Here is a 26200-nt window from a genome sequence, read left to right as displayed (position 1 = left end):
AATTTTTCATTGATACAACATGGCACTGAGTTGTTAGAAAAGAAATGCGTAGAGACGTTATTGCTTGATGACGTCAGGAACCGATGAATCGGCTTTTTGAACCGGTTCAATGAGCCGATCTGTCCGAAAAGTACCGGTTCGCGGAAATGAATCGGACTTTGCATCACTAGTGTAAACAGGCCCCTTGATTAGCTGGTTCAGGTGTGTTTGATTGGGGTTGAAGCTGAACTCTGCAGAGTCAGGACTGATCTTCAGTAGGGTTTCCCAAACAGGGGTTCAGGGGTTTTTGAGAGGATGAAAAGCCAATAGTTCATTACAGTGCAACACATAGTACCATAACACTGTTCTGCACATATAGGTTCCTAATAGGAATTATAATAGTTAATCAATGATTGATTAATTGTCAATAATAATTTACTTAATAATTGAACTCATCAATAGTAGATTAAGCAAGGTCATCAGTCAAGTGTATAGTTTTGAGGTGCAATATGAATCTACACAGCCAACGATAACATCTGTTTTAACTGAAAAAAAAAAAACTGAAGCTCAAAAGGCAGAAGTAATAACAAAATTATTGCAAATGTCATTGCCTATCAGCGTCGTCGAAGGTAATGGTTTACGAGAGATGATTAGTTTCATTCAACCAGACTACAACATACCATCAAGAGGCATGACAACTAGACAATTAGAAGATCATTATAGAAAAAAGAAGAGCTAAAAGATGATGCAGAGTTCAGTTGAGAAGGTTTCCGTCACAGCTGACTGCTGGATGGCACTAACAAGGGAAAGCTACACCATTACATGCCATTAGAATCTGAAAGGCAGGTGACGTCGGTGGTCCTGCTCACAGAGAGCATGTCTGATAAACACAACTTTGACAAACTTGCCGGAAAGCTAAATGAGGCCATTGCGACATGGGACATCACAGGGAAAGTTACAGCCTGTGTTCACGACATCACCAAAAATATAGTGGCCGCAAATGATCAACTGGGATTCTGTGCCGTGCATTGCCCACACATTAAACCTCACCATACATGATGGCTTCAACATATATTTAAATAGGGTCATCGCGTATGCTGGAAGACTTGTTCAGCACTTCAGTCACAGTACTGTAAGCTACCTAAGCACTTCGGGACAAACAGGTGGAGATGAAACTTCCACCACATCACGTGATACAGTCCTGCAAGACAAGGTAGATCAGTAACATGTTCACCCGGCTCGTGGAACAAAGGTGGGCAGTGGCTGCCGTACTGCGTGACCCACTGTCACCAAGTTCAGAATTATTGAGCTCAAAGATGAATACTGGCAGCTGAGGGAGTACATGGCACCTGTGTTGGCAGCATTAAAGTGTGACACGTCCACCGAATCTGAAGTGTCTATCTCAAATATCTCTACCCTATCGCTTTCTTACAGTCCCAACTTACGAAAATTGAAGAGGACAGCGCTCGGGTTTTGGGGTTCAAAACAAAAGTGCATGACTCATTGGCACAACAAATGCATGTAAGAGCCGTTTTGAGAAAAAAAAATCATATAAAAAATAGTGTATACATCTCCTAAGTATTCAAATTGATTGCACTACCATCAAAACCATCCATGATAGTGATAATGCTAGGTCGAAGCTGGCAATGGGAAATGGCCCTTTGAATGCTTATATAATTACAATAAACTGTGCAGCAACGACTCGGACAGTGGGGTGAACAACTTTCTTAGAGAACAGACTCCTTTGCTTGACTAGTCCACTAGATTGGTGGATTTCCACAAGATTGTCTCGGCTGTTAAAGGGGTTTTTATGCAGGGTTTCTCATCCATCAGAACTCATCCATGGCTCCCAGCATGCACAGCAGCGAATGTTTTGAAAAAAAGTCAAGGGTCAAGCACTCAACTAATCACTAATCACTAAGGGTAACTCTAGAATAGATGTTCTTTAGATGAACTTTACATTTTCAATAAAACATCAACATTGACTAGAGCTAAACGTCTGTTAATGCTCAATAAGAAATGTTATAGACATATGAAAGCAATGATAAAATCAAACTGTGTTATAGCATAGTTGGACCCCTGGGTGCTGTTGGAGAAATGTATTTATTGAGTGCAATGTCACTTTTATCGCCATATCGGCACATGAAACTCAAAGTCAGACAAACCATTTGTGTTGTTCAAATTACTGGACCGACAAAAAGAAAATGTCAGTCATTTGTGTTGTTGTGTTTAGTTATCTTATAAGTGCAATGTTTGTATTTTATTTTGCTGTGAAGATTTGTGTACATGCCTGAAGAGTGTGTAAAAGTGATGGATGGTTGTACTTACCTGTGAATGGTACATCTTTAGAAGAGGTGGAGTGTGGCCTATAAAGAGGGAGGCCAAACTCACATTCTGTGCTTGCCAGTGCAAAAATGAATGTATAGAAATGATGTGTGGCCTAAATCATGTCCATCACAAGCTTAGATGAATGTTATGGTGTGTTTCCCAGTGTATTTCACTTTGTGTCTACGGCTCCACTGGAGCAAACAGATATGATTTTTCTCATTCCTGCAGGGTTTCTCATCCATCAGAACTCATCCATGGCTCCCAGCATGCACAGCAGCGAATGTTTTGAAAAAAAGTCAAGGGTCAAGCACTCAACTAATCACTAATCACTAAGGGTAACTCTAGAATAGATGTTCTTTAGATGAACTTTACATTTTCAATAAAACATCAACATTGACTAGAGCTAAACGTCTGTTAATGCTCAATAAGAAATGTTATAGACATATGAAAGCAATGATAAAATCAAACTGTGTTATAGCATAGTTGGACCCCTGGGTGCTGTTGGAGAAATGTATTTATTGAGTGCAATGTCACTTTTATCGCCATATCGGCACATGAAACTCAAAGTCAGACAAACCATTTGTGTTGTTCAAATTACTGGACCGACAAAAAGAAAATGTCAGTCATTTGTGTTGTTGTGTTTAGTTATCTTATAAGTGCAATGTTTGTATTTTATTTTGCTGTGAAGATTTGTGTACATGCCTGAAGAGTGTGTAAAAGTGATGGATGGTTGTACTTACCTGTGAATGGTACATCTTTAGAAGAGGTGGAGTGTGGCCTATAAAGAGGGAGGCCAGACTCACATTCTGTGCTTGCCAGTGCAAAAATGAATGTATAGAAATGATGTGTGGCCTAAATCATGTCCATCACACAAGCTTAGATGAATGTTATGGTGTGTTTCCCAGTGTATTTCACTTTGTGTCTACGGCTCCACTGGAGCAATCAGATATGATTTTTCTCATTCCTGTCTAACATCATCAGAAATTTAAATGTACTATACCGATTGATAGAAATGTTAAGAAACGGTCTCCTGATGCAATCAAGACGTTAATGGACTGCTTACAGAACATTGATTGCTCTGTTTTTGAGGAGTCATGCCATGATTTGGATGAGTACAGGGATGTGGTCGAGATGGTGTGTATTCCTTCCAAGACTGTTATCATATACAACAGCATGCTTTAACAAGAAGATAAAAAGTTTACAGAGAGAGAAGCACAAGGCTTGTATGACTGGGGATAAAGGGCTGTAAATGTGACTTTGTAAAAGTTGTCAAAATAGCAAAAGGCAATTGTAAGTGTAAGCTCAAAAATATAGTAGGGGCCAAGAAACATCCTCAGCAGACCACAGGCCATTAGATAACAGCTTCAGTCATCTCATTGTCTGATGATAGCCAATTTAACAACAAGGCTGAGGGACAGGTAGGTCTGTTAACACTGCTAGTCCCATGACTCACTCTTTATGAGTGAAGAATATCAAGTTAGGAACCTGCTGCATATGCAGAAAAAAAAGCAGAGCCAGACTTCAAATCAGCTGCATTTCTAAAGTGAGATGTTAACACTCTTGCACCAGTATGATATTTTCAGCTGGCTCTTAAACGTAGTTCCAGCAGGTTTCAAAGCAGCTATTATTACTCCAGTGCCAAAAAAGTCAAATTTAGATGGTCAGGAAAACGGCTGAGCGATTGGTACTCAGACACCTAATTTCCATACTACTAAACCTCTGCTTTTAATACAATTGTTCCAGTTACACTTTCTGATGAGTTACAGCGATTGGGTATGCAACACTTCCTTGCTCGTTGGATTCTTAATTGTCTGCTAAATAGATTGCAAGTAGTCAAAATCATCAAGTTTTCAAATTCAGGGTTAATAAGTGTGGAAGCTGTGTATTGCCAAAACTATTGTATTCTACACTCTCAGAAAAAACGTAGCGCTGGGTTCTTTGGGAAACTGAACAAGGTTATCTTTCCCTCACAACTTACAAACGCATGTTTCTTGAGCGAGTCCTGTGCAGCGCTGCCGATGACGTTGATGGGCTGCTCTTGCTCTTGCTCCGATGTGTGTGTATCGATGTGTGCGTTCTTCCGGGATAAATGCCTATACAAGGACTTCCTTATATGCAGATTTGAACTGTTTTGTTGAACCGTAGTTACACGGGATTCGAAACGGAGCTCCTCACGTCTCAAGTACGTCTCTGTACTCCGTGAGCTACCGAACAAACCTACCGTCTATGAAAACCCATTGATATGAAGCTGGATATGTGCGATGCTAACATTAAAAAATCATCAGTTTTCAAATCTCCCAGCATATTAAAAATGTTTTGAAGTCACAACATAATACTCTTCAAGTAATTGTGCGAAAATTACGCTTTATTAATCGAAACTCTGTAAATGTGTGTGAAAAGGAATAAAAGGTGTCGGAGTTTTACTGCCTCTAGTGTTCATTTCTTTTGGAAACTGCAGTGATATGTACTTATTGGTACGTATTTCGCATCTCGCGAAAATGTGCCCCCGGGTATGTTTTTGCCATGAGACCAGGTTGAAGGATTTCCACTCTTCATGACGTCATACAGGGCCATGCTTGAAAAAAAACTCTCCCTAACTTATACGAACCTAGAAGGAGTGAATTTGGCACAGAAATACTCCATCATACGTCCAAAGCGTTTTTTGAAACTTTGTTTTAGTAATTTATCTCTTTAATAGTGTAAATAACTCAGAATGCATGTATTAGTCCTCCCTTTTAAAAACGAAGGAAATGGTGTTTGACTTCCAGCAGAGACTACATGTTGTTCTGCCTTTAACCGTCAATGATCAGGATATTGAAATGTACATCGCTTCAAGTTTCTTGGGAGGATCATTGCTTCATCACTGAAACTATAGAGGGGTTATTAAAAAAAAAAAAGACTTTTCTTAAGACAGCTAAAGCTTTTAATGAAGCAATGATAGAAGATCTTATTTAATTACATGGTCAGTGTTTTGATGTCTCACATAAGTAATATGAAGAAGTATGGAAGTGTAATGCCGTCCAGAATGCTGCAACTACTTCTAGCTGTGCAGTAACTGGAAAATGAACATCAGGTAATTTAACTTATATCAGTTAAAACCTGCTCTTGCTATGGCATTAAAAGAGATTCATATCCTTGTTTAACTTGCGGTTCATCTTTATTGAGTGCATGACAGTTATGCAAGCAGCAATGTTTTCAGAAAAGTGAGTGAAGCTGTGACATCTCCATTAATTAAACAATATACAATTATTATTAAATAGTCTGTCACACTTGAAACATCCGATTCTAGGTTTACTATTATTTTATTTCATTATCATCACTTTCTTTCTCTTTTTTTGTTGATATGTCTCTTCTTTTGACACTTTGCACACATTTCGTCTGTTGGTGATGCTCAAATGCAGAACTATTTGAAACAGTAGTGTTATATTACAGTAGTGTTAATCCTGGCTGTTGATGTCCTGGTGCTCCATTCTCTCGGCTTCTTCTTCAAATGCAAGGTTCTCATAAATGTGTTGTGTCTGAATCTCCGGCTCACTGTCTGATGGACGTCCAAGAGCTGCGGTCATAAAGACAAATCATTAACCACCAGCCATCAGTAAACAGCAGATTCGCATCAGTCCAGCACACCACTGATAACGGCAAAAACTGATAGCTCACTGCTGGATCTGTTCTTGTTTTATTCATTTAGATTTTCTTATTTATGCATCACCCTTTCTCTACAGCGGAAATATATTTTCATTTCAGAATCAGAAAGAGCTTTATTGCCAAGTGTGATTGCACACACAAGGATGCATTTATTTATTCATGCATTTGTTTGTTTGGTTGATAATGAAGCATCCAGTCCACACATTATTAACACTTTAGTATAGGGACCAATTCTCACTATTAGTTGCTTATTAGCATGCCTATTATTAACATATTGGCTGTTTATTAGTGCTTATAAAGCACATATTCTGCATGACCATAATATTCTATAACCCTTAACTGAATCCAATACCTAAACCTAACTACCATACTAACTATTAATAAGCAGCAAATTAGGAGTTTATTGAGACAAAAGTCGTAGTTACTGGTTTGTTAATGGTGAGAATTGGTCCCTTAAAATAAAGTGATATTTTTTTGTTGACACATTTATGTACATATTTATTACTTTTATGTATTTATATACTGTGTTAATTTTATTTATAGTCATTCTCCAGTATATGACCTTTAGTCCAATCTTTTTTTTTTTTTGTATGATTGCATAATTTTTCTGGAAGTACTATCTTAATTTGTCTTATTTTATTGTGTTTTTACTAAATGCGTTTGCTGTTTGGAAAATCGCACAGTCCTCTATTCTAAGCATCAGCACTCAGTATTAATTATAGTGAGTCTCCAGCCGAGTAGGGAAAAAATGCATTAATGCAAACTGTGTCTTTTTAACCAGCAAGCCTTGAAAGACTATTCATGACAATGTTATTATTTAATTACCAGTCAGCAGGCAATAATATAAAACAGACCAATGAAACGCCATAATCTGTTTCCATTTAAATGTATGTGTGAGATGTCAAATATTTTTGTTATAAAATTTAAATATTATATAAAATGTATCAAATTAATTAATGAAATTATTGACCTAATAATCACTTTCATAATCATTAAAATATATATTTTATATTTCATTAATATGAATAAATTAATTAAAAAATAATAAAAGTATAGATGTCCACATACGGAACTTCCAGAAAGTTTATTAGTAAAATAGTGCAATATTTACTACACTGATGAAGAGATGACTGGTTGAAAAGTTGTGCTGTTTTACTAATAAACCTGCAGGAGCTATGAGCACATCTACTTCACTGCTAAAAATGTACTACTATGCAAGAAAACAAAATACCTGTTATAAAAATTGGTACAGTTTGAATGTGTATATAATTGAATGTGTATAGAGAAAGTGTTTTGTTGTTCATCTCTCTCAGGTAATCCACTAATCATCACAGAAGAACAGAACTGAACAGAGAAGAGAGCAGATGTGGACTCACTGTCTGTGTTTTGGCTGTCTGATGTGTGGAGCTGCTCTGTCCTGATCACAGCTAGACGGAACGTGTCACTCGATGAAGGTGGATCATCGCTCTCCTCATCAATCTAAACACATACAGCAACACACAGTAAATCCCACACCATCCATCAGAGCCTGAATGAAGACGGCTCTGCAGGTTTGGCCAAACTCACCTTGTATTTGAGGATGTGAAATTTACACATGGGGCAGGTGGGGTGTTCCAGCAGCCACGGCTCAATGCACTTCTTATGGTATAAGTGTCTGGAAAAGAGAATTTTCATTACAGTTTATTCATTTCATTCATTAAAAAAATAAAATAAAATAAAAATAAAAACAACTAGTGCAGTGCATATTTAAAATACTGATACTAAACAAAATATGAGTAATATGTTTGTTACAGTATTTACTAATCTTTGTTAATGTTAGTAAAAATACAATTATTCACTGTTAGTTCATGTTAGCTCAGGTCCTTCATCTAATTTTAACAGATGCAACGTTTGATTTTAATTATTGTTGAAAATAGCATGAACTGGGTTCAGTAAATGTTTAAAACTTTTTCATCTTTTTTCTAATTTGTTAATTCATGTTAACAAATATAGTTAACTAATGCTAGCAAATGGCACCTTATTGTAAAGTGTCACCAATAAAATAACAACATTTTTATATTTAATGTCTTCTCTAAAGACATGCATCATGTGTGGTACACTCATTCAACAGAATCTCTGCTTGATATAATATCTAATGCTCTGACAAAAAGCAAGTTACCATAGTGAAAATAGCCAAAATGCATGGGAATTCAAATGCTGTACTGACACTGATGTTATGAAATGTCTGTGATGTTGATGTTGTCCTCATACTGCACCTGCAGGGTAAAACGGTAACCTTTTCCTTGTGTTTGAACGAGTCAGTGCACACAACACAGCTCACGTCCTCCGATTCCACCTCCTACAAACACACAGACAAACTCAAATACTAACTTGGAAGTTTTTAGAATTGCATGGAAAAACATTATGTCCAGTTATAGACAGGATAGACAGCATATTGTGGTCCTTCCTGCACAAAAAAAAAAATAGCTCCTGCGTACCTAACTAGCCTTCTACCACGCTACAATCCATCATCGCTCCCTAAGGTCGCAAAACTCTGGACTTTTGGTAGTACCTAGGATAGCAAAGTCCACTAAAGGAGGTAGAGCTTTTTCACATTTGGCTCCCAAACTCTGGAATAGCCTTCCTGATAACATTCGGGGTTCATTCTGTTTAAATCTAGATTAAAGACACATCTCTTTAGCCAAGCCTTCACATAATGTATCTCATAACCTTTAGTTACATCTGATCAAATGCACATTTTCATTCTTTTGCTTGGGTTGAACACATCATTTTTGCTTGGTTGGAACAGCAGCTACGCTAATTTTGATCTATTACCTTCCCTGTTTCTGCTGGGATTGACATCCCGAGGTAACTAGGAATTACACAAGCTTCAGTCTGGATCCAGAACACCTGAGAAGAGATGATGCCAACCCCTCAGACAACATACAAAACTACCAAATTTAGCTGTAATGGACATCAACTTGAGATAGTCTCCACTGATAAGCTCTTACTAAATATATTGTAGAATCTTTTATTTTCTGTAAAGCTGCTTTGCAACGATTTGCATCGTGAAAAGCGCTATACAAATAAACTTGAATTTAATTGAATTGAAATACACAGTTACTCAACACATTCATTTGTGACACTGGAGCACAAAACCAGTCATAAGGTTAAATTTTTTGAAATTGAGAATTATGCATCATATGAAAGCTGAATAAATAAGCTTTCCTTGTAAGCTTTGATGAATGGTTTGTTAGGATCGGACAATATTTGGCCGAGATACAATTATTTGAAAATCTGGAATCTGAGGGTGCAAAAAAAAAATAAAAAATACAAATTGAGAAAATCATCTTTAAAGTTGTCCAAATTAAGTTCGAGAAAATCATCTTTAAAGTTGTCCAAATGAAGTTCAATGCATATTACTAATCAAAAATTACGTTTTGATATATTTACGGTAGGAAATTTACAAAATATCTTCATGGAACATGATCTTTACTTAATATCCTAATGATTTTTGGCACAAAAGAAAAATGGATAATTTTGACCCATACAATGTATTGTTGGCTATTGCTACAAATATACCCCAGCGACTTAAGACTGCTTTTGTGCTGCAGGGTCACATTTCTCTCTGATCCGGCTGTAAGGCACAGTACCGGGTCGCCCGTCCGCAGAGTCCGCACTTCTAACTTTGCTATGGCCTTTTCATTCTCTCTCTTCATCTCCATCTGCACAGAAATGAATGACACAACAGAATGAGTGAGATTTCTGAATTTGACTCTGAACTCCACTGACTTCTGAGCGGCTGAGCGCTGTACCTCTTGCTTCCGGAGCTGCTGGTTTCTGTACATTCGTTTGATGAACAGGAAAGCGAAGTAGAACATGGTGACGGTCGTTACGCCGATGAAGGTGAAGGACAGCGAGTATGCCCATGTGCTGCTGTACCACAGGCCGCGAGGATTGGCCACTACGATCGCCACATACACATCTGAGCCATTCTTCACCAGGTTAGACATTTCTGTGCCTAGAATATTGCCAACCATGATGGCAACTATGTCTTTGGCATCTGTAGAAATAAAACACTGCAATATTAACCACGACCAGTTCACTAGAAAACTCAAGTTCATGCATGATGTTAGACTCTTTATGCATAACGTACAAAAAATCTCACTAGATGATTAAAGTTTGGTTATATACAGTTTATATGCAGTGTAATTATAAATTTAAGTACTGTCACAGTGTCTAGTTGGTGTGCCCATGTATAACCACCAGAGGGCACACTTCTTAGTTTTGTTTGTTTCTCTGGACTTCAGTTCCCATCACCCTTTGCTTTAACTATCCAGTCTCATTACATTCAGCTGTGTCTCAATTACCTTATTAACTCATCCACATATAAGCCCGGTTTTCTTTGTCTTTGGTTTGCTGTTACACTGTTTGTTTGGACTCTTTAATAGATCCTGCACTTGGATCTTCTTGTTTTGGAGTACTCCGTGACAAGTACTGAGTAACACTAATTAACAACATGCACTTACTATAGAGTTAGGATTAGGTTTTGGGTTAGGCTTTTTGCATATGATTATGCATCATTTTCTGTTATTACTAGAGTAAGTATACTATAGTTCTCCATCACTATGACAAATTCCTGTCAGTTGGACTACAAGAGAGGCCATGTTGATTATTTGTATGATTAAAAGGTTCGTCAAGCACTGCAAAACTTATCTGTTTTATTTCATAGATTAAAACCATCTTTGAAACTACACAAACTGACAATAGAATATCCGTTCTAAAACATCTTAGCTTAAATGGTACTGATCTGTAAAAAAAACTGTTGGTCAAAGGAATATGACTTCATATGTCATATGGAATATGTCGTTGTTTTGTTTTCATCTCTGGGATTTTGACAATTAATAGACAAAAAGGAAAGTTTGTAGATGTAAACTGATATTTCCTACACTAAAGCGAAGGCAAGTAGGCGTCATTGCCTCGTTGTCACATCTTAATACCAGGTTGACGTGAGGCCATTCTAGTCATCCAAATATCTTGCTGTCAGATATCAAGCCATACATAACGTCTGGAGAAAACACCTCACAGAACAACAGCATTGTACAGTTTCAGGAAATGAATTCCTTGAGAAAATGACATCTGAGTGAGTCATAAAAACACATTCTGGCGTCCTCGGGTAAAATTCAATTCACATAAAAGTTTACAGTGGCGTATCTGCACTGAACAAACAAACAGTCACCGTCAGTCACAGGAACATTCCAGCATTTAACACACGCTTACAGCAAGACCTGAACAACAGCTGTAACAATGTTGAAATATTTTTGTAATAACTATTGCAATAATTTTGAAATATATCTACATACACAGCTCATTCAGTTCATTTATTTTTGGCAAGTTGGTGATTCAGATCACGTAACAGCATATCATAATTACTGAGGTCTGAACTCTGTCTGATTTAGTCTAAAAATTACAAATATCTAACATATGTAACACTGACTGTATAAAAATTAATTGCCAGACATACAGTTTTTTTTTAACCTAGAGTTTTAGCTAATCAACAGTTATTTTATGATATGATGCCACTGAAATGTAAAAAGCAGAAAGTAGATTTAGGTTTGGAGTTATTCATACAGAAATCACATGCTCTCAGGGTTGTCATGACTGTATATGATCAGGTTATGATCACATGAACAGCTGATAGTCCTGCAATCAAGTAAAAACAAAGCTCTTTATAACCCACTTAGAAGGCATCAAACGCTGAAGCATGGAAAACACATTGCTCGTCTACTAATGGTGCATTTGGTAGTTATTTAGCTAGCGTTAGCATTGCTGTTCTTCATGTACTTTAAGAACCGATAGCACAACAGTGTTAGACGCTCGAGTCAAGATCAAGTTTTATGTAAATTACACTGATACTAGTGAGTTTTAGAGAGTAGTTCACACAGTTAATTATCTTACCTGTATACCATTCAGATGACTCTTTACATTACCACATATATATATATATATATGCAAAACTTTTCAAATTAGCATCATACTACTGAATGCACCTTTAAGATGCAAAAGGTATCCGTAGACATTGCTATATCAATTATATTAGAATTTTATAGTCATGAAATTGGAGTAGACCATTTTTGTCATTATGACATTAAGAGGATAAGATAATCTTAATTAATTCTTTGCACTCAATTAGCATGCAGCTAGTTTTTTTAATAATTAGCAAAGACATCTGAAATGTATGTTTAACTCATTGAATTATTTAATAATAGCACTCCAATTCTGCACACATTCAAAAATCAGTGCCTGAAGAAGAAGCGTTGAGCTGGAATTTGATTGGCTGACCAGCTGTCACATGCTAACGTTGGGATTCATCATGTGTTCACTGAGCAAGACCCCGTCATGGGAACATTTCAATCTGATCCTCACATAAAGATGTCATGTGACTTCACAAGAGTTACTTTTGTACTGTTTATATAGACAATCACTTTGCAATAGTAAATTGATGTGACTGTATTTTTATCTTCCTGTTATGTGTAAATTGTACAATTGTAACAAATTGTGTATAAAATTGTACAATAACAAAGAGATATATAAATATATATAATATATATAAATATATGGCTAAAATTAGTTAGGCAAGTAGTAGGCTTTAGTCAGGATTAGGGTTTCAAAGGGATGGAAGATTTCTGGTAAATTTCCGGAAACTTTAAAAAAAAAAAAAATCCTGGAAAGTTTCCAAAATTTCTGGAATATTTCCGAAATTTATTGGAAAGTTTCCACATTTTGCAACCCTAGTCAGGATAATTGTTTTCGAAAAGAATGAAAATGAGGCTTGAGGGACTGAAGTACAAGTGCGTTCAGTGATTGTACTATAGTTTAACAACATACCGATTATTCAGCTGACTAAATGTCTTTCTTCATAAAACAGTTTTGTAAGTTGTTGTAAAAATGATATGATCTATGACCTTTATCCAGTGCGTGCCATTGTAAAGTCTGTAAGTCTGTCCCTCACAGCCTCGCTTTCATCCGCGCTAGATTCAATATGGCGTCTAAACTGATTAAGCCCTGTTAAAATTTTTTGTATTTTAATATAGTTTGAATTTCCCAGTTGATATAGTGACATATTCACTAATTAATACTCGCATGCAAAGCGCTTGACCATGCTTTTATGCCTTGGGAGTAAGAATAAATCATCGTTTAAAATAACCCTTTGTTATTGTACACATTTTTTGGATCACTGGCATACTAGCTAGTTTATACCTTTTTTTCTTATTTTGTAAAAAGTATTGCATGTGTTTTTCATTATATTTTTAATCGACTAAGACATTATACGAAATGCCTTAGGATGCATTTGATTCTTTAGTCAGAACAACTTACCCTAGGATAAAGTTAGTTATATAATACCATGTAAGAAAAAAAAATCAGTCAGTTTTATTAATTCCTCTCAAGGTTATTTTCTTCCACTACTTAAACATCTAATGGAGTTGTTTCCTTGTGAGCATTACCTTTGCCTTGCTCTCTGGCTGCTGTAAGATGACACAGCACAATATTCTGTAAAGCTGCTTTAACACAAACTGACTTGTTTTGGATTGCCAGATAGAGAGACTCTCATACCTGAATGGGCCATCAGGTTAGTGTTATTGCCCATCCCATCTATGTTGTAAATAACCACCGCCGAGGCTCCTTGTCGCTGGGCAGCTCGTATCTTCTGTGAATACGTACAGTTCCCTTTTTTTATCAGGGCAATCCATGGCTGGTGTTTCGCGGTGAAAGTAGTGTCCCTCGAGCACGCCAGAGGATCTGAATTTGGAAGCACAAGAAGCCCAGAAGCTGAATCCAAGGGTGAGTCGGCTCCAAACACGCCACACTCACATATACTGCCCACAGTTTCATTAGATACGCTGCCAAAGTATCTGACTTCCACATAGGCAGTCCAGTAAATCAAGGAAGCGCTTAGTTGGAAGCAGCACTGGAAAACAAACACCGACAGCCAGATACATGAACGTCCATGTACTGCTCTAAGCTTCAGGTTGGCTTTCATTGTATCAGGTAAACACGCCTGTGTTTTGGCATTACTCTGTGGACATCGATAGTAATCAGATGCCTTCTTGGTGGTAATATAAGATGTTTTTTACGTCAGGTGAGGTGTTCTTATCGCAGTGGACCTTGGACACTGGTTAAGATAATATTCATTTCAAAGGGTTGGGTTTTAGTACTTTTTTTCAGGAAACTGCTGCTACTTTAAGCCCTCTGTAGGAACTCACGGTCATTTTACCAGCTTGAATTTTTAACACCATCCCCCCCCAATTGTTCCTTATTTTGGAAGCAAACATTAGAATTCTAGGTAACACTATTTTGATAGTCTACTTTAGACATTCTACTAACAGTAAGCAACTTTGTAACTACATGTCAACTAGCAGTCATTAGAGTATTAGTAGACTGTCTGCTTAATATCTTCTAACACTTTATTTTGATGAGTCCACAACATACAACATACTGACTATAAGAAACTTTGCAAGTATATGTCAACTTATTCTACTAACCCTAAACCTAACCTAAGAGTCTACTCTGAGAGTTAGTAGACATGTAGTTGTAAAGTTACTTATAGTTTGTAGAATGTCTAAAGTGGACTATCAAAATAAAGTGTAACCGCATTTTATTTTTTCCAGACCCTAACTCCTTATATCAAAGTATACTGATCTAAAGGGCAGGGGGCACCCTGAAGCATTTAAAAAAATACTAATAATTCTAGTAAAAGCTTCTAATAAAAATGCTCCAAAAGCTTTTTCTAGAGGCCTTTACTGTAGTCTTAGATCATTTGACTAGATGGCAACAAACACTAGAATAGTTTTTCTCTGCTATACTGTACAGTTATGAAAGGCAGGGGCTGCAACAATGTGTTTTGTGAAACTGCCCTGTCTTTCAGATTGTTTTGATGTAACAGAAGGTAAAAGAAAAAAAGTATCTAATGTTTGCTACCACCTGAAGGAACCCATTATTTAGGAACCACCTTTAAGGTCTTTTGAAAGATGAAAGAAGGTTAAAAATGGGTCAATTTATCCTGTAAGTACAATAGTGGGACCCGACTAAGAACAATGGAGGATTTAAAGAAAGAGGCTTTGCCCATAGACTGTATAAAAACATGGATGTAGTGTCCGTGACGTCACCCGTAGGTTTCCGAAGAGCGTTTTTGAAGCCAACTCTGCAGGACACCGGCCCTCCAGGACACTTTAAGGCATAATATAATTTAAACGGATGAGTTATAAAAAAATCCACCCTCCTCACACTTGTCATGAAGGACAAAATTAGCTATTTAGACCAAAACCACTTTTTGTACCAAGCTGTAAACATATTTTTTTCTGCTGTAAAGTTGGGCATTTTAACATGGGGAGTCTATGGGACTGACTCCCTTTTGGAGCCAGCCTCTAGCGGCCAGTCGATGAATTACAGTTTAAGTCACTTCCGTGTTGGTTTCACGAGAGAGACCGGGAGGTTGCCGCTTGGCTTTGCCGCACAATGTTCCATATGAGTATTGGTATTGAAATTGACATAAACCAGTTGTAGCTGGTGATAGAAATGAACTATAAACTAACTAACTCGTATCTCACTTCCTCCTTCTGAAGTTTGCCATTAGCCATTAGATTATAACTGTCATGCAAACACCAGGCTCTTCTTCTCTGCTCATTCTTCCTGGACTACTGATCCTACACACATGTTCCTCATTCACCTTCAGTCAAGAACTGCACTAATGGAAAACGTTGGCCTTCCTCACAACTTAATGCCAGGACTGGAACCATCTCTGTCTGCATCTCTCCGACTACAACGGCAAGAAGGGGATTGAGCATTTCTTCCAACTATCTGGGTATCTCATTGCATGAAATCACTGTGGCATGAATCACTCATTGCATGAAAGACTGTTTTTTACTGCGGAGCTGGTGTTCATATCACCTCAGAATGCTCTGTGAGACCTCCTCAGTGGTGCTAGTGTGGGGAGAGACCTGCTTCCAGGAGGAGGTGTTGAACCATACATACATTTACATCCCTTGCCACTTCAAATTTCTTCTTCGTGGCCAAGAAAAGTTTGAGGCCCTGCATTGACTATAGAGCTTTTAACAAGGTAACCATCAATTACTCCCAGGTGAAAAACAAGTGCACTTCCATAATGTACTTAAAGTGCTCTGTTTCTGCGCACTAATTTTACTCCCAAGTGTACTACAAGTGGTGACTAAATACATTTTTTAAATACAGTGATAGTATGTTAAAAGTGCATTTTAGTTCATATTCATGGTGTCCCAAAATAGCACAGTTGAGTACACTTAGATGATCTTAAGTTTATCTTAAGAAGTACTAAATAATCATTTTTAGTATATTAAGTACAAAATTAGTGCGCAGAAACAGAGCACTTTAAGTACATTATGGAAGTGCACTTGTTTTTCACCTGGGCTAATATTCTCTTCCTCTGGTGCTCCACAGCTCTCAAGCTACTACTTTGAGGAGTGACAGTGTTCACAAAGCATTAGGCAGAGGTGGAAAGTAACAAATTACATTTACTCGCTTATAAAATCTCGACATCAACCCTTCGCAAGCATGTAGAGGTAAGGTAAATACTTGCATCGTTGCATTGGTGGTTAAAATGAAGCTTTGACAGTTTAGCAAGAGATTTTGCACAAGTTAGCCAAAAAGACAGTGGTGCAGGGTGTGCGATATATATCGTCGCCGATCTCACAGGCTGACGACAGGACGATATGACCATGGAGCATATCGCCCAACACTACAAAGCAGGTCTTGAACAGTGCCTTCAACCGTGTCACGATACAGGAGGGAGATGAGAGGAAGACCACTTTTGTGACCTGCACTGGCCATTATGAATATGAGATCAGGTCATACAGCCTGACCAACGCTTCTTCTGAATTTCCGTGATTCATGAACAACTTGTTCGGGGGGAACTACATTAACAACATCCTCATCGAATCCTGGAATGAGACATTGTCAACATATGGAGCTTATACTAGCATTCTGTGTTTCCTTAAACTAGAGAAGTGTGAGCCCCCTCAGCCATCTATGCAGTTTTTCAGATATAACATCAGTCCAGAGGGGTACAAATGGACCAGGGGAAGGCCCAAGCCATTGCATTTTCCACTTGGTTTGCAACTTGTATCACTCTAAAGCGACCCCTTATTAAAACTATTTAATAAAAGACAAAATCTACAACCGTTTTATCACATTTTAGGCCTTTGTCAAAGATACTTGGAAGGAAATAACATATTTGAAGTACTGCATTCTGGTTTTAGAAAATATCATACTACTGAGACTGAGTTGGTAACAGTCCTAAATGATGTGTTTCTGACTACTGACACGGATTACCCCATAGTTATTGTTCTTTTAGATCTTAGTTCTGCTTTCAAAACAATGAACCATAACATTTGTATTGCTCAATTAGAGAAGTGTGTTGGTATGAGAATAAAAGCAGAAGCTTCTCTATAACGTTTGGAGAATGCTCCTCAAACTCAGCTCTGCTGATGTGTGGTGTCCCGCAAGGATCGATTCTTGCCCCAATTCTGTTTTGTTATTTGCATCATGCCTTTGCTCCCTTCTCTTTATGTTGCTTTTCAGTTTCATTGACTTTTGGGACAAAGTGTGTCCTTCAGAAATGTAAGTGCTGATGCATGGGCCGTACCGGTATTTGGAAGAGTGAAGAAAACTCTCTGTGCTTGTGTTTCAAAGCAGTGAAGCGTGCATTCCTCCTCTCCATGCATTGCCAACAGGTAGTTTTCAATCATTTGTGTCCATGTTCCAAACAGAACTGCAGGTTCACAAGGACATTGTTAGTATGAGAGAGATGAACTGCCATGATCATAACCAGTCTGTTGTGTAGTCAATGTAAATCAGCAGAGATCACCCACAGATGATGCTTATGTCAAACATGGCAAACAAACTTACTCTCTCCTAACATGTCTATTCCCCAACATAATACAACTCCCCCTAGTGGGCATTTCCCAATCTAATTCATGTTTTGAGTTAACATTTCGCTTTACTAGTTTAAGCGATTGCACAACATGCAAGCTTCAAATCTGTCTCTTTGAATGAACAAGTTCTGTGTGGAGGTTAGTGACACTAGAATGTCCAGAGTGAGCAGCGATCAATGAATCTTTAATGATTCTCTTGTCAAATTTATTGCTGTAGTTTTTAATGTCTGAATAAAAAAGGGAGAGGCAAAAGTGAGGAAAATTCCACTCTTTTCTTTATTAGCAGACACTGCAACATCAGAGAGCGTACATAACAACCTGCAGACTTCAACACGTCAATCACATGGTAAAAAAAAAAACAATTTGCATGATCACACACACACACACAATCTGAAAATGGCAACATACGTACTGCTGATAACCGTGCAGATCTCCTCTGAGGCTGAAAAGAGGACACATAAGTAAAAAGCACACAACTATAAATAAAGGGGAAATATTTCAATAAACAATTAACCTAACAAAGTTACCAAGTTACATTTTAACAGTTTACATGAAAATATTTTACCTCATCCTTGGCATCCCTCTCTGCATTCTGTGAATAGAAATAAAAAATATATATATACAGTCAAACCAAAAATTATTCAGACACCAGATATAATTTTTTATTTTTTTTTACTAGTGGGTGCAGGACACTATAGTTAATTTATGTATGTGAGGATAGCAAAATAAAGTGAACTGTGACAAATTATACCCAAATATTCTTCATACAGTGGACTACCAGTAAAATTTGGAATCCAAAAAAAAGAAAGAAAAAAAAGTCGCATATAAAACCAGTAAAGGAACCCAGTGGCCTGTAGAAGTAAACCCGATTGAGTTTATTTCAGCTCAACCAACCCCTAGCTGCGAGCTGTGCGAGGAGCAGCTGACCGCGCCATCTGTCGGTACACTAGCGCCATTACAGCCATCTGCTCACAAGAACAAAGACTATAAAATAATAACACTAATGTTATTGTCCATATCAGTCTGTTCTCAATCAGTTAAGTCTTTAACATTGCACAGGTCATATTTCGCGTAAGTGGATGGTTCGTGGCTGGTTTTGTTAGTTTCTTCCTGCACAGCACGGCCGACTCCATTAGCAATGGAAACCAGCCAAACAAACTTGAGCGCGCAGTCGCACACACCGTACACAATACAGACATACGCGGCGCGGATTTCAGTGTAAAATAATATAAATCATATTTTATTAAATAATATAAACGTATGCGGATCTATATCTTGCAATGCAGTGAATAAACACGAATCAGCTCCGAACAACGCCTCCCTGATGCAGGAGTGTGTGTGTGTGTGAGAGAGAGAAAGAGAGAGAATGCGTAACGTTACCTTTCTTTTAGGCATGTTGGATTCCTAAAGAGACTCTGCGAAACACAAGGGGAAAAACAACTGCTTTCGAAGAGATCTCCGCATATACGTGCTCGGCTCGCTACACTAAACACAGCAGTAAACAACACGGAGGAACAATACAGCAAGCGACTGAATGGGTTAAGGGGAGTGGCTTAAGCTTGACTGATGCCTAGATAGACCAATCAGCGCTGAGAACTGAGAGCCAAACATGAAGGTATTCATGATAAATGTCGACAGCACCATAGGAAACGTTGACTTGAGAGTATTCCGCTACAACTTATGTGTGCGTCTTTATTAGTTTAGTTTTAACGAGGAAAAACAATCTGACCCTTTGAGTGTTTTTTTGCAATTCCAGTGTCGTTTAGGTACGGGGTGATTTATTTCTGCGAGTTCTGTACTCAAGATGGCGCCCTGGAATCGAGTCGGGTTTTAGGGTTTGTTTCGCAAGCCAGATTATTAAACCAAAAAAAAGAAGACAAAAGAGCAGCGCCCCCAATCGCGCGCGAGCGTGTAACAAGCATCGTTCATCAACTGATACTTTGTCGCGCCGCTCGCTCGCTCGGTGTTACAAATTAACATGAAGGTTAAAACTGCAACATTATTCGCTGGAAACAATTCATACACAAGTGTCACAGAGTTACAGGACGCACATGAAACTAAAACTCTAATATTACACCATTCACTGAACGATCTTAACCATACTGAGATAATAACGCGACTGTCGATAAATTAAACTTAATTTTTAGAGTGCATACAGTCACAACTGCCGTTTGCTAGAAGTTGTTCTGAGAAAGCTGAATATTTCAGAGCAGTTCTCTATGAAAACCCGTCTTTAATGAGGGCTCTATGTGATGAAGCAGGCTGTGCTCGCAGTAGAGGCGGGGCTGACTGGACAGCGCAGATTCTCATCGGGACTGAGCTGAATGTGCAGTTTGGTCATCGCTGTTATTGAGCTGTAACGCATCTGAGGAATCCGGTCATTATGGTGATTAAAGTTTACATCGCTTCATCCTCCGGATCAACATCGGTAAGAACTTAACACGCACGCGAACATGCGACTCTAGCCAGACAGTCCTCGCGAAAACTTACCACAGTTACGATATAAGACTACAACAATTATTGTTACCAAAGAAAAGTCTTTATAAATGGATATAGAAACAAACAAGTCCACAATTATTGTCATTTGAATTCTTTTTTATGATGTCGTCGCTGACGCATAACAAATTACCACAGTTTTAGTGTAACAACAAACACTGTGACACGAAATATGTGACATTTGTTCAATTATGGTAATCACGATAAATGTTCGGTTGTAGCCTAATATATTATTCTTATTTTACTTCATCCTATTATTATTCTTATTATAGGTAGTTTGGAAAAAATACAAAATATGCACTAAATATACTGCTAGACTACAGTAGTCTTTTGTTCTCACCGAGAAAACACAGTCCCTACAAACTCTAAATATGGTGCTGAAGTTGACAGTTAATGTAACCACTTCCTCTGACATCTGTGTGCTGCAAATAATCACTTCTGCTCAAGACTTCTCCAGAAAAACAGTGCATTTAACTGCACTATAACTGCATGAGAACGGACTCAGAACGGCCTCGCCAGTTTAGCTGAGTTGGCCTATGTTTTATTTGCATCCTAACTGTTGAAAAGTGAAATTACAGTGTTTAGGTGTGTGTGTAGAGGGAGCTCTTCCTCCAGCAGCTCGTTTGGCTCCAACTCTTCCTAATTTGGTGAGTTAGAGAACACTGCTGTGCTCCAGTAAGTTATGTAACTCTGGAACGACACTAGTCCTGACTAGTCCACACTTCAGACAGCAGTGGCGTGTGGATTTCTAATATGCATTGCTAAGAACTTCATTTGGACAACTTTAAAGATGATTTTCTCAATATTTAGATTTTTTTGCACCCTCAGATTCCAGATTTTCAAATAGTTGTATCTCAGCCAAATATTGTCCTATCCTAACAAACAAAACTTATTTATTCAGCTTTCAGATGATGCATACATCCCAGTTTCGAAAAATTGACCCGTATGACTGGTTTTGTGCTCCAGGGTCACATATTGTACTGGAGACACTGCCTCCTTTCACATAGTTATGCGAGTTTAGCTCCAAGTCTGATCAAACTCACATGAACGAGCTGATCAAGGTGCTCAGGATCACTACTATTTTATATTTCTCACTTGTATTATGGACAAAAAGAGAAGATATGGTTGCACTGTTTAGCCAGTCACATTTGAATACTCCACAACAAACTAAATGCGTGAGAGATCCAGGAAGTTTCTCAGTTCAAAGGTCATTCAGCTGAATGAATCATGTAATGATACAAATATGTACAACTTTTATTTCCCACACAAGGAGGCAAGAGTACCGAAAAGAGTCAGACTGGAGAGAAAGTAAAAACGTTAACATGGTTAGAACACCAGAAACATAAACAATTATAAAAATACATACATGACACACGCTTCTAAATCTGCAAAATGGTATTAATTTCAACAAATCATTCTTTTTATTTGACATTACATGCAGTTCACAAGACAAAATAATATCTGAATAAAAAAATAAAATCAACAAACAGATTCAGTTCTAGTTGACATAGACTGATTCTTAATCATGTGTGTTGTTGCCTGCATGTTCCACAACGTTTCTTTGCATCTGTGATAGTTGTTCAGGAGTCCCTTGTATGTCCTCCAGTTCTCTCCAGCATTCTTTGCTTTTCCAACATCTTCTGCATATTTGAACCCTTTCCAGCAGTGTCTGTATTTGAGATTCACAATAAAAAAAAGGTTATTAACACTTTACTTGAAGTCTTCCCCAAGACAATTAGTTATGCTCATAATATCCTAATTTTGTGAAAAGCTGTAACTCAACAAAACCTGATACACGTGAAGTCCACTGTAAAAAATAGCGCTTTCACACATGAAACGCCCTGTGTTTGAGCCTAGCAGCATTAAGAGTCCATCGCTTTAGTGTGTGATCTAATCTAATGATTCCCTCAGATCAAGAAACAGCAGCAGGATGTCAAGGGCTTCTTGGCAGCCAATAAGATTGAGTTTGAGGAATGTGACATCGCGGCTGATGAAGACAACAGGAAGTGGATGCGAGAACACGTCCCCGAGGATTTCCGGCCGGCGACAGGGAACCCTTTACCTCCTCAGATCTTCAACGAGGACAGATACTGTGGGGTGTGTGCTCCTGACAGACACTATGTGCTGGCTATAGCTCTCGTTTCTCAAAAGCATCGCAAGCCTAAGTAGGTGGTAAAACCGTTGCTACCAAATGGTCTCTACGATCAACTTAACTCACAATGCTGTTGAGAAACACAGCTTATGTTGATATTTAAGGGTTTATTCACTTTCAAATCAATCTAAAACATTCATTGACACAATCCTCAAAAGTCAAGTCACATCAGACATCACTGGTCCTCGCACGTATCTTACCAAACATCTGAGTTGGCCATGAAGCTATTCATCGAATTGTTAAAATATAGCCCTGAGACTGTAGTGTAAACCGTCTAGATTAGTTTCAGGGTGTGCTGTGGCTGTGTCTTATTTCGAAGGCACACTTGAATCTGAGTAGAGGCTTGCAGCCGGAAACAGTACTGAATATGTCACGATTTAACAAGTGGATTGGATCTGTGCGTTAGGTCCTAAAGTGGCAGCTGCATAATACACACCTACTGCAGTATATGACCGTAATATGCTCATTTACATATTCATATTTTATATTATTTTTAATTTTTGTTGGGAGGAGAAAATTACACACTTACACACACTTTAGTATGTAAGGTAGGTTTAATAAAGATCAATGTATATTTAATTCACTGAGTGAAGACTATGCAATTTTATTTTTACATTAGATTATTACATTTCTGTAGTATTTTGCTACCTGAAAAGTACTGCTTATCTCATTTACTTAGCCAATTGTTAATAATTTGCTACATTCTTATGTTCAAAATTAAATAAAATTACAAAAATAATTATATTATAATAACTACAGTATATGTAACATCAAATAAATCATATCATGAAATAAAATTTTGATCATCATTTGGAGCATGAATGTTTTGGGTCCCACTGACAAAAACGACTGAAACATTCTTCATAATATCTTCTTTTGTGTTTACAAGTTTAGAAAGACACGAGGCTGAATAAATGATCAGAGAATTGTATTTTCTAGGTGATTCCTTTAACAACATAGAACAGATTTAACCCGGAATATTCCTTATGATATTTCCAGGTTTAAAAACAACAATGATTTTGTTTACCCAACATAGAGTATGACGTTCACAGTTTACACTTAACACATTAAAAGCAATCAAAATGAATCGATTTCAGTCTGTTTTCATTGAGCTGCACAAGTAATGTTTACCAGTCTCCTTTTAAGTGGAGTCTTGTGTTTTGTCTGACTCAAAGATGAGCAGTGCTTTCTTTTGCTTGTGTGCTGCAGAATTACGAGGCCTTCTTCTGTGCCCGTGAGGACCATGCTGTGTATGCGTTTCTGGGCTTGACAGCGCCTCCAGGCTCAAAGGTAGGTGTCTGAGGGACATAAAGGCTCCTTTCTTCCCAGCGTGCGTCCGCTCTAGGAATGCAGTGCTAATGTCCGTCTGATGAACACACTGCTCTAGTCTTTCTTCTGCTGTGCTGAACAGCTTCTCACTGCTGACTGGAACTGATTCGATGGGTTTCTGTGTGTTTCTTCACAGGAAGCAGAAGCGCTGTCTAAGAAAACGCAGATGTAATCTAGAGAAACGGCTCTAGCAGAGCTGAAGAACGCCTGCACTTTCTGATGATTGAGTTCCTTTTTCTGTTATTTCTTTGCATCCATGAAATTATGTGATGTGATGAATGCTATGAGTTATTTGTCCACTCAAAAGTCCATCTTATTGATTGAACTGTTCAAAGTGAATAGAAAGCATTTCTCCAGTCGTCCAAATAGACATGAGCAAAGTAGATTTTAATTGTTGTCAAGATTTGACAGTTAATCATTAACCATGCAGTTTTTATTAGGTTCATGCTTGAATGTTCTTGATTATGTATGCGGTTCAAATTACATTTAATCTGTGCATATATATATTCAGGGTTTCTGTTGGTCTTAAAAAGCTTTGATTCGGCCTTACACAAATTAAAGCCTTAAAAGGTCTTAAATTGGAGCAGAAAGTCTTAAATTCATAAAGTCGGGGTTTTAAATGTCACATGCAAAAAAAATAAAGTATAATAAATCTTGCTGAATGATTGAAAAAATAATTGAAAAATATAACTGAATATCTTCTGTAATTGAATATTAATGTTAATGTTGATTTTTTTCTTGTTTTCCGATACAAATATCCTTCAAATTTACTTGAGATGCAACATGAAGATAAGTCTTTTTTTATCTGTGTCTGTCTATATCTTGTTTTCCTTTTGATATAATTAGATTTTTCTGAGCCCATTGGCAGATATTTATCCCTTTTTTAAATCATAAATTCAGTTATTTTTGATCAAATTCTCAGAAAACAAGACTTCTTATCCAATGTTATTTTTTGCATCTCTCTTGATTTAAGACGTGTTAGCACTGGAAAACAAGACAAAAATACTGCAGAAGAACAGCACTTTTGTGCAGTGTGATCAGAATACTGTAAAACGTATATATGTGATCAGGTACAGTAAACGTTTTTTTCATATATATAAAAATGAATTAAAAAGTATTGGAGATCGGTTGGAAGTTGTATTTCTCATTGTGTTCTCCTTAGACATTTATATTTAGAGAACATATTGACATATTGTGTTCCCTTCAATTTATACCTTAAATTTAGTTTAATTGGGTCTTTAAAAAGGGTCTTAAAAACTCTTAAATGTTGGCAATGACCGTTTGCATTTGTGTATGTTTCAATATTCTTTTCCGCTATATTTTAGTTTTTTGTTTTTGTAATTATTTTTACTAAATGATTTATGTGTAAATTTCATACTGCATGTTTGCCTTAAGTATCCTTCATGTACTAATAGAGTTCATTTTCTATTTTTAAGGTCAAATTACTAAAACAATAGAAAAAAGTCTAAGAGTTTACTTATTATGTTGGCTTGACAAAGCCAATGTTATGCTGTTTAAACGTATTATTTTTCTTCTGAGACGAAATTTTCTGACTCTATCTCCTCCTAGGGCTTTAAAGCCACATGCCCCAAACTTGGCAGAGACCTGGGCCCTGATGTCTAGTTTGTTGCTATATCTTTTCAGACTGATCAGACATACAGTTTTCCTATAATTAATTATTAAAATTTTTAAATGTCCCATAGACTTACATTGGCTGAGAAAAATGCACCCTCTAGAGGAGCAATTCCACTCCACTAGAGGGAGGAGCCGGGTAACTCTTCTCACTTCAGTTTCCCTTTAAAATCAGTTAAACATACAAATGAATACATACGTTTCATTCACACTGACAAGCTAAACCAACGTAGGCCTATCTGATCATTAGCAGGCCAAGACAGGATCATATTTACTGTCTGATGTCCAGAGCAGTGTGAAAGAAGAGACATCTGTCACCGCTCGCTCCGATCAGCGCCTTTGATGCGTGCTCCTGAAACTACAGCATTTGCACGGGTTTTGAAGCCTTTTAAATTAAAATATTCCAGCGATTGTATACAATCCACCCATTAGAACACACTGTAAAAAAATTCCAAGCTGTTTCAACTAATTATTATTTAGTGACTAGTTCCACAGAAATTTTACATTCAGTCAATTTCTGTCTTCAAAGTGTTGCCTGAATTGTTATTTTTTTAGTTGGCTCAATCTTTACTGAAATGGTTTTGTAGTCCATTCAACTAAAATGTTTTAATTGATCAAACATTTAGAAAACTACAGCAGATTAGGTCAATTAAAATTTAACCATTTACTCCATGTGTTTCATATGTTACCTCAA

General features: G+C 37.4%; 2 protein-coding genes and 1 long non-coding RNA gene across 3 annotated transcripts; 1 reads left to right on the top strand and 2 right to left on the bottom strand.

Moving 5' to 3' along the window:
• Positions 1 to 5530: 5530 nt before the first annotated feature.
• rnf128b (ring finger protein 128b) lies at positions 5531 to 13972 on the bottom strand. The gene is made up of 7 exons (XM_016569352.1): positions 13546 to 13972; positions 9747 to 9994; positions 9585 to 9656; positions 8208 to 8290; positions 7519 to 7606; positions 7329 to 7431; positions 5531 to 5863 (listed from the first exon to the last, which is right to left on the bottom strand). The coding sequence occupies exons 1-7, from the start codon at positions 13970 to 13972 to the stop codon at positions 5745 to 5747; spliced, it is 1140 nt and encodes a 379-aa protein (XP_016424838.1). The 3' UTR covers positions 5531 to 5744.
• A 4296-nt stretch (positions 13973 to 18268) lies between these two features.
• Positions 18269 to 19943, bottom strand: LOC107753232 (uncharacterized). The gene is made up of 3 exons (XR_001641445.1): positions 19278 to 19943; positions 18463 to 18489; positions 18269 to 18339 (listed from the first exon to the last, which is right to left on the bottom strand). It is a non-coding gene; the product is annotated as an uncharacterized LOC107753232 (long non-coding RNA).
• Positions 19944 to 20189: 246 nt separating this feature from the next.
• On the top strand, positions 20190 to 24502 carry LOC107753231 (SH3 domain-binding glutamic acid-rich-like protein). The gene is made up of 4 exons (XM_016569351.1): positions 20190 to 20325; positions 22305 to 22490; positions 23755 to 23835; positions 24011 to 24502. The coding sequence occupies exons 1-4, from the start codon at positions 20281 to 20283 to the stop codon at positions 24044 to 24046; spliced, it is 348 nt and encodes a 115-aa protein (XP_016424837.1). The 5' UTR covers positions 20190 to 20280; the 3' UTR covers positions 24047 to 24502.
• The last annotated feature ends 1698 nt before the right edge of the window (positions 24503 to 26200 follow it).

The sequence above is a fragment of the Sinocyclocheilus rhinocerous genome, unplaced genomic scaffold, assembly GCF_001515625.1.
Source record: "Sinocyclocheilus rhinocerous isolate Xijiao unplaced genomic scaffold, SAMN03320098_v1.1 scaffold1402, whole genome shotgun sequence".
Lineage (NCBI taxonomy): Eukaryota > Metazoa > Chordata > Actinopteri > Cypriniformes > Cyprinidae > Sinocyclocheilus > Sinocyclocheilus rhinocerous.
This window is presented reverse-complemented; position numbering and strand designations above follow the sequence as displayed.

What these genes read in the sequence shown, in the direction of transcription:
- LOC107753231 (XM_016569351.1), top strand. Translation starts at nt 20,281, where the DNA reads ATGGTGATTAAAGTTTACATCGCTTCATCCTCCGGATCAACATCG. An exon ending in ACGAGGACAGATACTGTGGG is followed by an intron (nt 22,491 to 23,754) that starts GTGTGTGCTCCT and finishes TGTGTGCTGCAG; the next exon opens with AATTACGAGGCCTTCTTCTG. An exon ending in CAGCGCCTCCAGGCTCAAAG is followed by an intron (nt 23,836 to 24,010) that starts GTAGGTGTCTGA and finishes GTTTCTTCACAG; the next exon opens with GAAGCAGAAGCGCTGTCTAA.
- rnf128b (XM_016569352.1), bottom strand. Translation starts at nt 13,972, where the DNA reads ATGAAAGCCAACCTGAAGCTTAGAGCAGTACATGGACGTTCATGTATC. An exon ending in TTCACATCCTCAAATACAAG is followed by an intron (nt 7,432 to 7,518) that starts GTGAGTTTGGCC and finishes GTATGTGTTTAG; the next exon opens with ATTGATGAGGAGAGCGATGA. An exon ending in AGACAGCCAAAACACAGACA is followed by an intron (nt 5,864 to 7,328) that starts GTGAGTCCACAT and finishes TTATGACCGCAG; the next exon opens with CTCTTGGACGTCCATCAGAC.